The sequence below is a fragment of the Dreissena polymorpha genome, chromosome 4 (genome assembly GCF_020536995.1).
Source record: "Dreissena polymorpha isolate Duluth1 chromosome 4, UMN_Dpol_1.0, whole genome shotgun sequence".
NCBI lineage: Eukaryota > Metazoa > Mollusca > Bivalvia > Myida > Dreissenidae > Dreissena > Dreissena polymorpha.
In genome coordinates, this window is record NC_068358.1 from 72862176 (window position 1) to 72877961 (window position 15786).

At 33.4% G+C, this 15786-nt stretch overlaps 1 protein-coding gene across 1 annotated transcript in view; it reads right to left on the reverse strand.

The window, feature by feature from the left end:
• LOC127878507 (neuromedin-U receptor 2-like) overlaps positions 1-11066 on the reverse strand; it is a 30503-nt gene extending 19437 nt beyond the window's left edge. The window contains exon 1 of the mRNA XM_052425036.1: positions 10158-11066. Coding sequence (XP_052280996.1) covers positions 10158-11066 — 909 coding nt within the window. The remainder of the gene's footprint in view (positions 1-10157) is intronic.
• Between the last annotated feature and the right edge of the window lie 4720 nt (positions 11067-15786).

A 15786-nucleotide genomic window follows, 5' to 3' on the forward strand; every position in this document is an offset into this window, starting at 1 on the left:
AGGTGAGCTTTTGTGATCGGTCTTTGTCCGTCGTCCGTCCGTCCGTCGTCCGTCTACATTTGTTTATAAACACTATAGGCCTAATTTCTTGTCCAATCTTCGTGAAACTTGAGCAGAAGATTTGTCCCAATGATACCTCGATCGCCTTTGAAACTGGGTCATGCTGGGTTAAAAACTAGTTCACTAGGTCAAAAAAGAGAAAAACCTTGTAAACACTGTAGAAGCTACATACCATGCTCAATCTTCATGTATCTTTTTCAAAATGTTTGTCTAAATGATATGTTGCTTGAGTTAAAAAGTGGTTCCGGTCCGTTGAAAATCATGGCCGCCAGTGAGCGGGGCAGTTTTCCTAATTTTGCTTTAGAGAAACACGGTGAACACTATAGAATTCACTTTATTTTCAATTATCATGAAACTTGGTCAAAACATTGAATTTATTGATATCTAGGAGGAGTTAAAAAATTGTCCAGATCGGTGTAAAAACCTGGCCACCAGCGGGCTTGGCAATTTTCTCTAAATGCATATAGTGAAAACATGTAAACACTATAGGAGTCACATTTTTGGTCCAATCTTCATGAAATTTGGTCAGAAAATTTGTTTCCTAGAGTTAAGTTCGAAAATGGTTCTAGTCCGTTGAAAACATGGCTGCCAGGAGGGGTGGCGCATTTTTCTTATATTTATATCGTAAAAAAATGCTTGTGAAAACTATAGAAGTCACATTTTGGGCCCAATCATCATGAAACTTGATGAAAACATTTGTTTTATTTATATCTCAAATGAGTTCGCAAATGGTCCCGATTGGTCTAAAAACATGGCCGCCAAGGGGTGGGGCAGTTTTCCTGATATGACTATAGAAAAACCTTGTGAACACTCTAGAAGTCACATTTATTGCCTAATCATCGTGAAACTTAGTCAAGACATTGTTTGTTTTGATATCTCGCACAAGTGTGAATGGCTCAGATCGGAAAAAACACTTTATAACTCACCTGATTGCTCAATTGAGGTTTTAGGATCAGGATCGGTCTTTGTCAGTCGTCTCTCCGTCCGTCCACATTTGGTTTGTAAACACTCGAGCATTCACATTTCTCAAGCAATCTTTATCAAAGTTGCTGAGAAGCTATATGGCCACAAGATCTCAGTCAAGTTTGATAATGAGCAAATTCGCACAATAAATGCCAGAATTCTTGCCCTTTGATTGCCACAATTTTCATTATATTATACAAAATCCTTGTTAACACTCTAGAGGACACAATTTTGTTACAGATTTTATGAATCTTGGTTTTAATATTTATTTTTGTAAGCAAAGTTTGATGTTTGGTCATGAGGGGTCACAATATAGGTTACCAGGTAAAATCTTACAAAAAGCTCGTAAAAGCTCCATACGCCAGAGTTTTGGTTCAATAATGATGAAACTTGACCAGGATGTTTGTCTGGACAATATCTAGATCTAAGTTTGACGTTTGGTAATTTTGGGACAAACTCTAGGTCATGAGGTTTAATCTTGCAAAAACCTTGTAAACACACTAGAGGCGATAGTTTTGATTCAATAATGATGTTACTTGACCAGGATGTTTTCTTGATGATATATAGGCAAAGTTTGAAATTGGGGCATGTGGGGTCAAAGTCTTGGTCACGAGGTCCAAATCTTGCAAAATATGTAAACACATGTAGGATTAGCATAAGTTGCAAATGTTTGCATTGCAAAACACACATTCAAATGGACAGTACTCAATTAGAATAAATCATATGCTCACACTGCAAAAGTAAACAGAAGAGAACCAATCTAATATGCTCTAGAGTACTGAATGTTCAACCAAGCAATGAACAAGGCCTTGTTAAAAAAGGTGAGCAAACTAGGGCTATCTTGGCCCTCTTGTTTATATGCTAAAACATCACATTATCTCTTCGGATGATCGATGTATACTCCGATTTCACGTTCAGGTACTAGCTAATTGTATTCTATGATATCGATTTCATCAGTTTGCTGTTGTTATGTATGATCTCAAATCTACAACCAACGCAGGTTCATCCTGTGTTATTCTATGTTCTTTATCGGAGATCAGGAAATAATTCCATGTTCTTTAACGGAGATCAGAACATAAAGATCATTGAATCGCTAGGTCTCTCCAATCGATCAGAAAAACTCACGAAAGTGGAAAAACCAACGGGAATTATTACATAGTTTCAACAACATGATTACCACACTGTTTACACAATCTTGAAACTTGGTCAGAACATTCGTCTCTATTATAAATCGGCATAGGGTCACGGGGGTCAAAACAATGTCTAAGTGATATTAAAGAAAACGCGTTTGAATACTTTTTAGGACACATGCATTACCCAATATTTATTCCACTAGGTTATAACGTTTGTCTCAATATTTTGGCTAAGTTCGAAGCAGGGTCACATGTGATCAAAAATATGTCACTAGACATAATTTAATAAATATCGTGTGGAACTTGTAACGACCACATTTATTTTCCAATCATTATGAAACTTAGTGAAAATATGTGTCCCAGTGTTATGTAGAACGTGTTTGAAAGACACGTAGGGATAAAACGAGGGCAAAGGTCAAATGAAAAGAAAACGAGCGCTTTAGAATTCCCATTTGTCTTCGCAAATTACATGAAACTCGCTCAGAGCATCTGTTCTAATTACTTTTCAACCAAGATATATTTTAACCGTTTGATGAATATCTGTGCGCCGTAAGTTTGCGTAGTTTTGGTTATGTGGCTGTAGTGAAACTATTTGATTTATCAAGAATTCATGTTTTCACCTACTCATCTTTATACTTGCCAAACCTTGAGTTGTTTCTGGATTTATGGGCTTGAAAATGAGTGTAGGTCATTAAAACATTGTTGCCAGGTATTGTGACAGATTTCCTTAAACGTAAATTGTGTCACAATATGTAAATATGTTTTTTTCAGAATATCAATCAATCATAATTATTTGTAAATAATATGGCCTTGTTTACACGTAATATTTGGGATACTCGTCTATTTTTATAATGATGGCACCATATACTAGTAAATTCAATCTTAATTTGATGAAAACGTAATGGAATCAAGGAAACAAAAATGCCTAGTAATTTAATGTGCTTTTGTACGGGTAATGTAACTACAGAGAACGAATTTGAGCAACTACATTTGTTTGTCTTTCGGTTAATGATACAAGGGACATTTTTGCTGAATTTTCTCGCCTCAATAAATTATCTCTCGGGCAACATACTGGTAAAGCAGAACACATGACGTCTCTTTAAAACAATATGTTGTACAACTCTTTGTATTGATGTGAAAGACAATACATTGTTTTTTTAAGAATTATAACAATTTTGAACTGAGATGTATCGATTGAAATAACATTCAATTCATTTTTTCCATTAATGTTAGATGTGCTTATAATTAAAATACATATTTATTTGTTCTTGAAAAAAGATACGGGCAGACCATATCCAATTAGCGTTTGTTTTAAAGATCTAACTGCGGTAGTTATTTACGTTGTATAGCCAATTACCGGAAATCCATTTTGAACAATATCGTTGTATTGCTACTCGTCAAAAACATCTAAATCACTGATACTTCGATCGCTTTTAACACAACCATTGCATTAACGCCGTTTACGCACCATTACCCGATTTGCTGCGGTGAACGTCAACGGAGGGTTTTCAAAAGTTGATTACACTGTACTTGTAAATATCATTGCAATATTGTAATTTTCTTACTAAAATATTAAATAATTCATAGAAACATGCGTATAATCCTTATAAACATGTTATACATGTATCGCTTTTGCCCAAAAGCAACACATGCCCATTTTTTATTTTGTTAAATACTTGGTGAAGAGTAAGGAAAATATAAATTGTTTGATGAGCGCCTTCTATTGAAATCTTATTGAACCAACAATGGGTTCTGTAACGTGAATGATTGATAGATTAGAGACTTTCTTGACTAAAAATTTGTCAGATTAATAAACGCTTGCTCCCTATATCCAAAATGAAGGCCCAAAAAGAAACAGTCCAAGTATTGTCAGTTCCTTTTCGTGCCTGTTCCTTAATTTAGTACCGTTTCAAACAAGCAGTTGATAAGATGTAATCAGTTTCTTCATAGGGAAAATTCGTTCAATACTGCATAGGATCACAAGTGGTTAGCGTGTGGATATGATATTAATTAATGAAACATAACGAACAATCATTTACTATGAAAAAATAGTTCACTATCAAATATAAATATATAACAAGGTATTCAACACGTAATGACCCGAAAACAGGGTGCATCGCTTTGAACAGCCATAACTTCATCAACAACACGAAATGACCCGAAAACAGGGTGCATCGCTTTGAACAGCCATAACTTCATCAACCGTGCAGCGATTTCCATGAACTCGGTCTTATGCAACGAATAATTGCATATGAACAATATTCAATTTATGAATATGAACACTTTTGTAGAGCATTCAAATAAGTAATCAATGTTCATTTTGTTTAGGAATAGCTGTCATTTTAATTTTCAGTATTACCCTTGAATCTATCCGTTTAAATAAAAATAAAATATCGGTTAAGGGCCATAGAAAGACTAAATGGATATAACATTCCTAGAGGTTGTGCAAGTGTACAATTTCATTGATCTATTGAGTTGCACGCCAGCAACAGCCATTAATGTGATTTTATCAGTAATGAAGGTAGCGTACTGAGGTGTATTGATTGTTAGAGATATGTACAACTGGCTTCTGCAATAAATTCTTATTGCAATCGTGTTTTGCATGTTTCTTGGTGCTTGGCATGAAAGTACGAAACAAATGACAGTGTCTTTATATCGTATCATTTTAAATCGTACTCCGCGTAATTCTTTACTCATTTGATCCCATTATCTATTTTTAACGTACATTCTATTCTACAACGCTTGTCTGAATCACCCATCCTTGTCTTTGAACGCCGTGTACGTGCCAGAACCTAATGTTGGTATACATAGAAGACCTAAATAGTTCTTCATTGACCATTTTAATTCGCAAGTAAACTTCTTTCGGAGAATAGGTTAAACAAATACAAATATGGACAATGGTCTTGTGTTACAGATTTATTATTTGATTATACAACCTCTAGTTTTGTAATGTATAAAAATCACAAAATCCCACCACATCACCCCACCTACTGAATTCCACATATCATGGCGTCAGTCGTGGGTAAGCTAGCATGGTGTGTGCCGAATATCGTCGGTTAGTGATCTCGGGCGTTGTGATCTAACTTCGAATTCAGAAAGACAGATATGAAAAGGATATTAAGTAAACATATCCTGAAACAAGACGAGACTTACAATAGATGTTTGAATAACGAGAGACGCAAACTCATTTCATAGCAAGTACATTTTATAGTCTCACAAGGTGGTAGGAAAATGCATGGCATGTTTCCAGGTCCGTCCGTCCATCAATCCGTATTTGTATCAACTTAACTCCTGATATCGCAAAACCCTTCGCAACTTTATAACCGTTATCATATTGACACTCATGAAGAAAGGAACTTCGGATTCGACTAGTTTTAGCAGAATCATGTCCTTTTGTCCAAACAGTATATGTTTCAACAGTACTTTTATTGACTGACTGGTTTTGCTAAAGCTATCAAAACTGAATGACCTAAACATGTAGAGGATTGTAAAGAAAGGAATTGTGACAACGACGAGTATTGGCAGATTTATAACCCTGTCAAGTGTTCGACGTGTAAAATATATTGAGATTATTTCGTATGTTTGCTACTTCTTATCTTTCAAGTGGTGTGTCTGTGTTTCCGTGGAGCACTCGTGGAGTATGACGATCATAACAAATACTATGTAAAACTTATACATCTTTGTAAGTGTGTAATTATACAGCAGCTAGACGATTTGCAATCTTTTCAAGCTTAAAAATATTGGTGCACGACATCATTGATATGTGTTAACTTATGGTTAGCCATGATGGACTGGCATGACATGCTATCCGCAATTCGTTATATAATAAAATATAAAGAAGTAAAACTCCAGCTGCCGGAACAGTATTGAATTCTCATTATACACAATAAGTTGGTCCTTTATTTAAGGCAAAGCAAGTGACCAATTGCCAGAAAAGCACAAAACAGCACAAATCAGCACAATACAAAACAGCATACATAACACATACATGAATAAAGCTGGGGTCACCGCCTTGGGACGGTCAATGCAAAGCATTGGGGGTTTAAACCGGTTTTAGAGCGCTCAACCTCACACTCGGCCCAGCAATATTCATAATACATTTTAGTGAAAATACAATTTGACATCATAGCAGTGTAACTCAAATTAAACAATAATAAAAGGGAATAAAACGCATTCAATTGAATTACCATTTAATTACTCAATGGTAGAAAAGAGACCAGAGCAACAGAGCTTCAACTTTTTGAGGTACGATGAAATGAAACTACGAACAAGTGTCAACTACATTCCTTATTTATAGAAAAAGATTAAGGAATATAGCATCATAAAGTTAATAATTCAGATCATTATCGCGCAAATACAGGAAGACGACAGCAATAATGGGTGTAAAAGTTCCATATTACATTGCTTGGTTGTTTATGTGACTGCAAAAAAAGAAAGAAAAAAAAAGAAACGCTTGTCAGAGAGAATACACAATAAGACATAATAATAATATTCACAAACATTCTAGTTACAAAATGTATTATTCCGTTCTTCTCGTGATAACCTTATTTATCTGCAAAATTCTATTGGGAACTTGACTAGTTTAGATTCTTAACTGTTCATTATATATGTAATCAAGGTATTGTTCATATTTGACTTACGATATACATTATAACCTGTATACAACCGAAAAAAGATATATCTTATATAATAACGAATTTATAATTTATGTTCTCTTGTTATTTATTCAAGATGTCAATGCGTACACGATATTACCTGTATGGAAGTATGAACGTATTTGTAGCTATCCCAGAGAAGCCATTTAATGACTTATGTGCTCTATTGCTTACACTAAGATGACGGTTGTAGCCATAGCAATGCATGGTGCTTGAGGAACTTCGATCATGTCATCCATCTAACAGGCCTGTGCTTCAGCTGAAAGCTATTTTACGAAAAACGGAATTTTTGCGAGATAACTTTATGTAGGAAAAACGTTTGCTTCTACTTATAAAAATGAACAGTGAATAAGCAGAAACAGAAGATTAAGTTTATGTATTGCTTATGATTATACATATGATCGTCAAATACATACACACGTTTGGGAAACATAAATATGCAGGTTTAAGAATTACAAACAATTGTTATGACAGACAATTAGATTAGGATAGTTTTTGAACCTAAATAGGTTTATATACAGAGGCGGCACACACCAAAATAACCTGATTTAACATCTTTTGAAAGCCCCCTTGATTTAGTGGCTAACACACTGTGTTACGGAAAACGACATAGTGAGGACCAAGTTTAAATTAAATACAGATAAGGTAAGTCTAAAAGAAACATATCAAACAAGGACTTTGTGCCAAACAAATTAGCCTTTTTATACAATGTTTATATGAAACACAACACGCAAATTACCTAAACTATTTATAGTTAACACCAAACAGAAAACTATATCTATATTTAAAAGCAAAAACAAATTACAGTATAAATATTTAACAACAGATATAAATGACCACATCGATATTCGACACCAAACAAATTACCATACCTATATCTATTACCAAACAAATTGCCATACTTATATCCATAGCAATTATGAGATATACACATAACACTTGGAACTCTATTTATAACATCATTTTTGTATTTGTCTGTTTTATGAAAAATAACAAAAAAACTACATTAAATCATCGAATGAAACAAAAATTAACACAATGACTCAACTACAATGCGGATGTGATAAATACTACAATGTATCATATTGGATGGTAATTCGTTAATACGCGAACGATGATGTGATAAATCAATTTCTGATAATAGGGCTCTAACTTCGCTTCAATTCAAGCACGGTCGTCGTTCTCATTGAATTTCTGTTCAAGAAACTACACCGTAAACACACGGACAGACTAACATGAAGTCAACTCAAACACATCGAGTGCTTAGTTTTTGCAAGATGATGCGTTTTCTCGATAATTGATTTTTAAAACAAAATTCATATATAGTGGTAAACAGTACAAGTATTACGGTAATATGTTGTAATGCATCTATAATTCTGTTTTTTGCGACGCTTATGATATATGTTACTACAAAATAATGTCGATCCTTCAATTGCATGCATTAGGAATGTCATAAATATTTTAACTAGAACATAATTGTAATAGTTTTATTCCAATCGGTTATTTCAAGAATTGTAATTGTCAGTCCGTTTAGGTTAATTGTGCTCTAAAACATGTTCATAACTGGGTGAGTCATGTGCTTTGTATCGTTTGGTGACTTATTGTAATAATTGTTCTTTGGATATAGGTATGAGAACAAGTTACAATTGTATGTTCCTGAGACTGAATTCAAATGCGCTGCGCCTGGAGAAAACCGGTTTCCCCAGATCGAGGCCCATATGTTTCTGTGTTTGAAGATGTCGTTAATATGAAGATCATTTGTACCTTTGAGATACCTTATTAGAAGAAGTTATTTCATATGGGATTATTGAATTAATTTCAGAGGTTCAAATGCTTTTGTGTGACAGTTACTATGAAACGCTGATGATAATTCATGGCTTGTTGACAATTAAAATGTATTGATATTTCTGTTTGATTAAAGTTATTATTCTATGAATTAAGCAAAGACGGATGCAGTTATTTATAATCACATATGTGTTTGTTTTACAGCAAGTTTCTTTTTATAATTGAGATCGACGAGTTTAAAAATAAACATTGTTTGTATAATGTTTTCTCTAAATCGCTGGTGTACGTTTAATAAAATTAATACAAGTGTATTGAGGCATGTACAACCGTAGTCTCCTTTTGTATACCATGACGTACTGTATTTGTGTCAAGTCCGTACTTAAGTCTATCAATATGGATTGTATCTGCAGGGAGGTATCTTATTTTGCATTTTTGTTAATATGTTTTGAATTGTTTTCTTCCAACACAATGTTGATTATGTTTTTATACTCGCGATCATAATTAAAACGATCCATAGTTGTTAATGTACATAAAGGCGTACTCTAATCGTTCATTGTTATGAAGTTGCCACACGAACGTATTTCAAAACAAATATCGCCATTATCAGCACATACTCTAAATATCTGGTAATTACCTTACTATTCACACAAAGAACACGTTGCCGGTATTGCATTATGATGATAATATTTTATGACTCTTAAACTCTTAAACGATTCTAGATTTTATTTTATTTTATTGTCTAAACAAAAAACAACAACAGCTAAACAAAACCATCTTACAACGCCATGAAATAAACAAAGTGACGTTACGATAACGTGTGTGTTAAAGAGTTGGAATATACTTAAGTTTATACAACGGAGCATTATTATGTTTGATGTCTTTTTTGCCATTATGGATATTAGTGAATAATAAGCACGGCTTTTTTGAAAAATCTTAAATTGAAGAATACTCAAGGATTATTACATGTATACCTTGTCAAACTATATCAATTCGCTTAACTCATAATTTAGAACAAATCAGTATGCTTCCTATCTTAAAGCATTTCTTCGGTAAGTTGCCACCCACACGGGCAGTGTACAAATCGTACGTTGACAAAGTCTCAGCATATTACCAAAAAAAGCACAAAATTCCATACAGTTAATTTGTTTTGAGAAAGCACCCTTTACTAGTTCTGAAATTTATCAGCAAAAATGGATTATATATCAATGTTATCCTCCAAGTTGTTAGCCCGAGTACTTAAATCCGTCTTTACAATATGAAACACCATATTCGGATGCAAATTGTTGCGTTCGCTACTGAGCTTATTGGCATTAGTCTTGTTATTTTGACGTTGTAAAGGATTACATGGTAAATTTAATGACTTGCTGTGCGATGGTAAAGGACTTACGGATTGTGTATCCATTCTTTTTCTTGTATAATTGATCTGATTAGCCGTTTGGTCGTTGATTCGTGATCTAATGCTACGAGAGAACAGTCTTTTAAGCTCTTGTCTGAATTTAGACCCACTAAGACAATACAACACAAAATTAAAAGAATTGTTGGTGTACATAAACATGTTTACAACTGCCCACCAGAAATCTAACTTGGCAGTGTTTGCGTCGGACATGTCCGTTCCCCAATACGCATATCCAATGTTGTAAATGCTTACTGGTGAGGTGGTCACGATGAAAACGATGTTAAGCGTAAACAACACTACCGTCATTGAGGACTTCTTCCCGTTATTGTTGCTCTGGTACTTGGTCTGAGAGTTTGGTAATGAGCCCATAGGCCTAATCGATGACCTGGTTTTCTTCTTGCTTTGCAGTACTTTAAACAATATCATTGTGTTTCCTATTACAATGACTGCAAACGGAACAACACAAAAGACGCTTAAATCAATCCACGGCCAAACTTGGCTGAAAAATCTGTAGTAGGCGTCGTCTATTACTGTACACGTGTGCAGGTATGGATTGTTATTGGAATCATACTCTATTTTGAAAACCATGCCGTACAGCATATGCGCATTTATACCCAGTATAAACCCACATATTACTGCCAGACATGCAACTGCACTTTTTCTGTTGCTAACTATGCGACCGTGATGAGGAAACCAGGCCAAAACTACTCTTTCCAATGTCACAAGTATAAGAATCCAGGCTGAAAAATCCAAAGAACTATACACCAACCACATGCTAATCTTACAGCCCGCCTCACTTATATGTCGAACGTCAGTGTCAAACAAGTAAATCAACCACTGTCTCAGAAGGCCCGAATATAACACCAGTAGGTCCGAGCACGCAAGAACTGTCAAGAAAAGTGCCGTAGTGGAGACCCGGATGGAGCGACGAGTAAGGACTAGTATTGAGAGACTGTTCCCGATGGTTCCAACCAGGATGAGTATTGGTGGTACAACCTTCCAGATGAGAATACCTGCCTTGTATAGACCAAACTCCGTGTACGCCATATTGTCGCTGTCGGTTTCGTTAGACATCTTTAATTCTAAAAGGCAAATGTATTGTCAAACAATGGATTTTGAGGAGGTAACTGCATGTTGTCCTTATAGTCACTTAACTTAACGTGCTACCCTCTGGATACGAAAGGTATAGTTTACATTGTATTTCAAAAATATTGTCAATTACGTTAGCAATAACGAATCGATAGTGCAACAATCATTTTCAAAATATTGATTTGATTCCTCGTTTTTTGATAAAACTATGATTTTTTGACACGAATTATTACAATCCCTTATTTATCTTATACGTTTGTTTTCATATGTTGTGACGCGTTTGCGTGCAATATTCATACGTCAGTTTGTTATTGGGAAACACTAGTTTTCTGTTCCGGCTGATACAAAATCTTAATTGTTGTGAAAGCATTAACGCATTTTCAAAAACACATTACACGTCCTTATAAGGTTAGTATATATCCTAACACTGTTTTTTATTAATTCGGAATGATATATTTTCATAGCAATGAAAAAGAGTTTTGTAAGATTTACTAAATATTACCCTAACTCGTAGTTGTCTGTTATTTCATTACGTAAACAGTCACACTTGGATCTATTCCATTCCGCTTTTCGATTAAGTTGTCCAGCATTGCCACGTGTATATTGTTTGGTGACGTAGAATCTGGAGAAAAATAGAGTATAATTATAAAAACGAAATGGTTTTTATAATTGCAAATAAAAAACCTATTTAATTATTTTGGTAACCAGTAATTGTACTTATAAGTATGTATGCCGCTTTCAAACCGTTTTCATCATCGACACATACCATGAAAATGTAAAAATGTTTGTTAATAATGTTAAAAGTGCATTTAACGAACGCCTATGATGATAATGTAATGTATGCTAAATACAAATACACATTACAGTGTATAACCCGGAAACATATAAAATATATGGTCCGATGCATCAGACCAATCAGTAGTACATAACATGTTTTTATTCAATATCAGTATGATTTATTTTAAAAGGTTCATAATCACCAAATTATATTTTTAACAATAACCTGTGAATGAAAAAATATAAGTAAGGCATTAATGTATATTTTGCTGATGTATGTTACCCAACCTACCTTAAAGCGATTATACGATTTTTTATATGTGTTAAATTGTAATATATTGATAAAATATGTTACAATAACATAAAATGGGAAAGAAAAATTATACATTAAAGTCGAATTTCATAAAATGCAGCAAAGACAAATTAGCGCCCCGAGCCGATTGTGACGTACATATTTTTCTACAATAACCGAAGCATTCGTCTTTGTATTAGGATCGGAGTTACTGTTCGTGTGTCGTATGAATAGATATAGTTGCGGGAATTCAAATAAACCGTTAAACTAAGTTTAGATTTACAACGTACATGTATGGTATACATGCGGGCGAATTCGGCTGTACAGCCGTTTTCAATTTCAGAATTAAATATCTGGCTTATTTCGCATTTTTCGACACATGTTCTTCTTAACTTTTATTTTAATTTATATTGAAATATATATATAATAATTTTTTACACATTTTATATAAATTCATAAATATTTAACAAAATCGTATATACGCGCTTTAAATGAACATAAACCCAAAATTACGAATATTTCGCAAAATGTTTCGTAAAATAAAATTAACCCATAACAGGTGCTCCTTAAAGCAATGGCAAAATTCAACGCGAGATGTGGTATGGTAACACAGATTTAACAAGATACAACATGCTCGTATTTATTTTGTAGTGGCACAATATATTCTATTTTAATTTCCCGCAACGATATCTATTCATACGACATACGAACAATACAATGATACAAAATTATTGCTATTGCTATAATGAACATTGACTTAACTTTATATTTGGAAATATTGTACGATATATTCGTTGATTTTGAGTGTTAATGGGCTATTACAAATCTTCTTATTTATTAAAACACTTTATTAAATTTATCAGATATGCGATTGTTCAAATTTTATGTTCAATAATAGATATTACCTAATTCAATATATTTTAATATAAATGTCCCATGTTTACAATGGCATTTTTAAAATATTTATTCAGATTAAAAATAAATGAATCTCTACAGTCGATATTATTTTTTCTACGCTGAAACATAATTTAAATATGACGATTGCGTTTGTTTTACGCAATTTGTACTTTTTAAAGTATTTAAGAATAATATAGCTAATGAAAAACAAACATATACAATAACATCGTAAAAAAGGAAAGTATTCTTTATTTGTTTTCATATAAAAATGGAGTTTAGAACCTCGTTTTGTTAATCTTTACAAAACAGAATTGGTGTGTTCTTTGTTATGTCTATGTCATTAATTTGTAAAATGTACATAACTGTTTATATATGTGTTTATTCATATGTATCAACTATTTATGTATGTAGTGCAAATTGCCTTTTATAAACGTTTGTAATTTCGCGTGATATTATTTAATTTAGCAAGAATACTCATATACAGTATGCATACAATTTGCATATACCTTATTATTTAAATACGTATTTACATGCACTTTGCATTACATGGACGGTTATCACAGAATATATTTGGTAATTAATGTGCACGTATAATCAACAATTGACCGATGACTTTGTACGTCGCGGATTATAAAGCTAACGAGAAATAGTCAAACTTATTTGATGGTTACATATTGTATAATTACTAATCTTATGTACGATAACATTCTCGCTCAATAAGTATAAATTTTCTCTATTTTATATGGAAATGATCAAAGGGCCAGGTGAACATCATGCATTAATACTGATGACTATAAAGTATTATTTGATATTGTGATAATTGATTATATTGAAACTCATGTATGAAAACTATTTTTTATAAGTGACATTGCTAGTTAAATAATACTTTGCTTAATATGCTGTTATAGAAAGACAATGCTTATATAAACATAAAACGTTACTACGACATTCCAATTCAATGTAGACATTACGAGTAATTCCAATGACGTTTTTTTAATTAACATTCAATTTATTGTTATTCATAAACATGTATTGGTTTATCTTTTATTGTCGGTAGTTAATAATTTTACTTATATAAATGCTTATTAATGTAAAGTTCTAATATGAAAGAATTTGCTCATAACATTTGACTCAAATGTTATAATCATTTTAAATTTTGTTAAACATTTAGAGTGTACCTTCAATAAATATCGACCTAAGTTGCAAAATAGTCTTTGCAAAATTCAATCTATTTCAAAACAATCTGTATTATGTTGTCCTTAATGTGTATTTTTCGCATTTGTTTGATACTCGCTATAGAAGTTAACCAATCCAGAAACAAAGTTATTGCATTTGAATGAGTAATATGTTCGTACAATTTGATTACTCACCTTAAATATATATTCAATTGAAACACAATATACGGTTTAAATCACACAACCACGTTTCCAATACGTATCGCCCTGGTAGGCACACGATATGAACGAAATATGTGCAGACCGGTCAAATGTACAGTTGACGATCGAATGCGCAACAAAATGTATACTGCACTTCAATATGACTTCATAAAAATCTCCAATTCCAACAGTTCGCGACATGAGGTTGCTAAACGCTTGCGTGCTTATATGCTGTTCGTATCGATATACTGCTGGTAAGGGCTGAACATGTAATCAAGCCTACCGCGAAGTGATACATTCGTACTTAAATGGTTTACCTTTTTTTGTGTGGGAACATCGAGGCTTATATTAGTCATCCAGATCACCCAGTTGATTCCATATAGCGGTCAGTTTATCTATTTCGCCATTCCCTGAGCAAGAGGTCTATATTGCACTATGTGTACATGCTTATGTCAAGAACTGGCAATTGTCATATGTTAATCTGAGGTGGATAAGAAGGGTCGTATAAGTAACTTTACTTATGGCATTATGTTTCACTCTTAGGCGTAATGAAGTTTTAACTGCAGTGATGGCCGAGGGATGAGTGTAATAGCCGTTTATATGTAGCTGACCCGTTTAATATCCGAATGGGCAAACACTATTTTAAAGTAAAATCTATATTTTTGTTTGTTTTGTTTTACATATATGATAGATTTTATACTACATATGTTTACAAACAGACAACACATCAATTGGATATATGACATGTATGTACACATAAACTACCGAAATATGGACAAATTGATGTTGCAACAATTGCTACGCCATATTAAAGGTATAAAATTAAAACTTATACTTTTCTTTAACATCGTAAAATTAGCTTACAGATTGGAATTCGAGGCAGGGTAAGTTTATCAGAACTTATTGTATGCTAGTTTAAGTTTTCGCATCATTCTACTATCACTCGTGCTGTAAGTTTTCGTTTTAGGTCAAAATCAGGTTATAAGCGATATTGTGTTTTAGTCTTTTGTTTGTTGACAATAATATTTTGTTTCTATTTACACTAGACTTGCATACTGCAAATCGACGTTTGACATAATAGTTTAAAGTGTAAGTAATTTATCTTATTGATAAGATAATAGTTTGTATTAGTCATTGATAACAGACGAAGAGGAGGCTTCATCATCTTCATGACGCCTGTAAACTAGTTCGTGACGTTGCAGAATCCGTATGGCTGTGTGCACCGTTCACCGAGTTCACAATTTTCTGGCCAGTTGAGAAATATTGTCGCGAAATGTACCTATTTAAGGGACAGAGAGAGGGTTCGAAAGTGCTGGACAGAGCTAGATGGTGCTATGTACCGTATGTTCGAGCAATTATTACA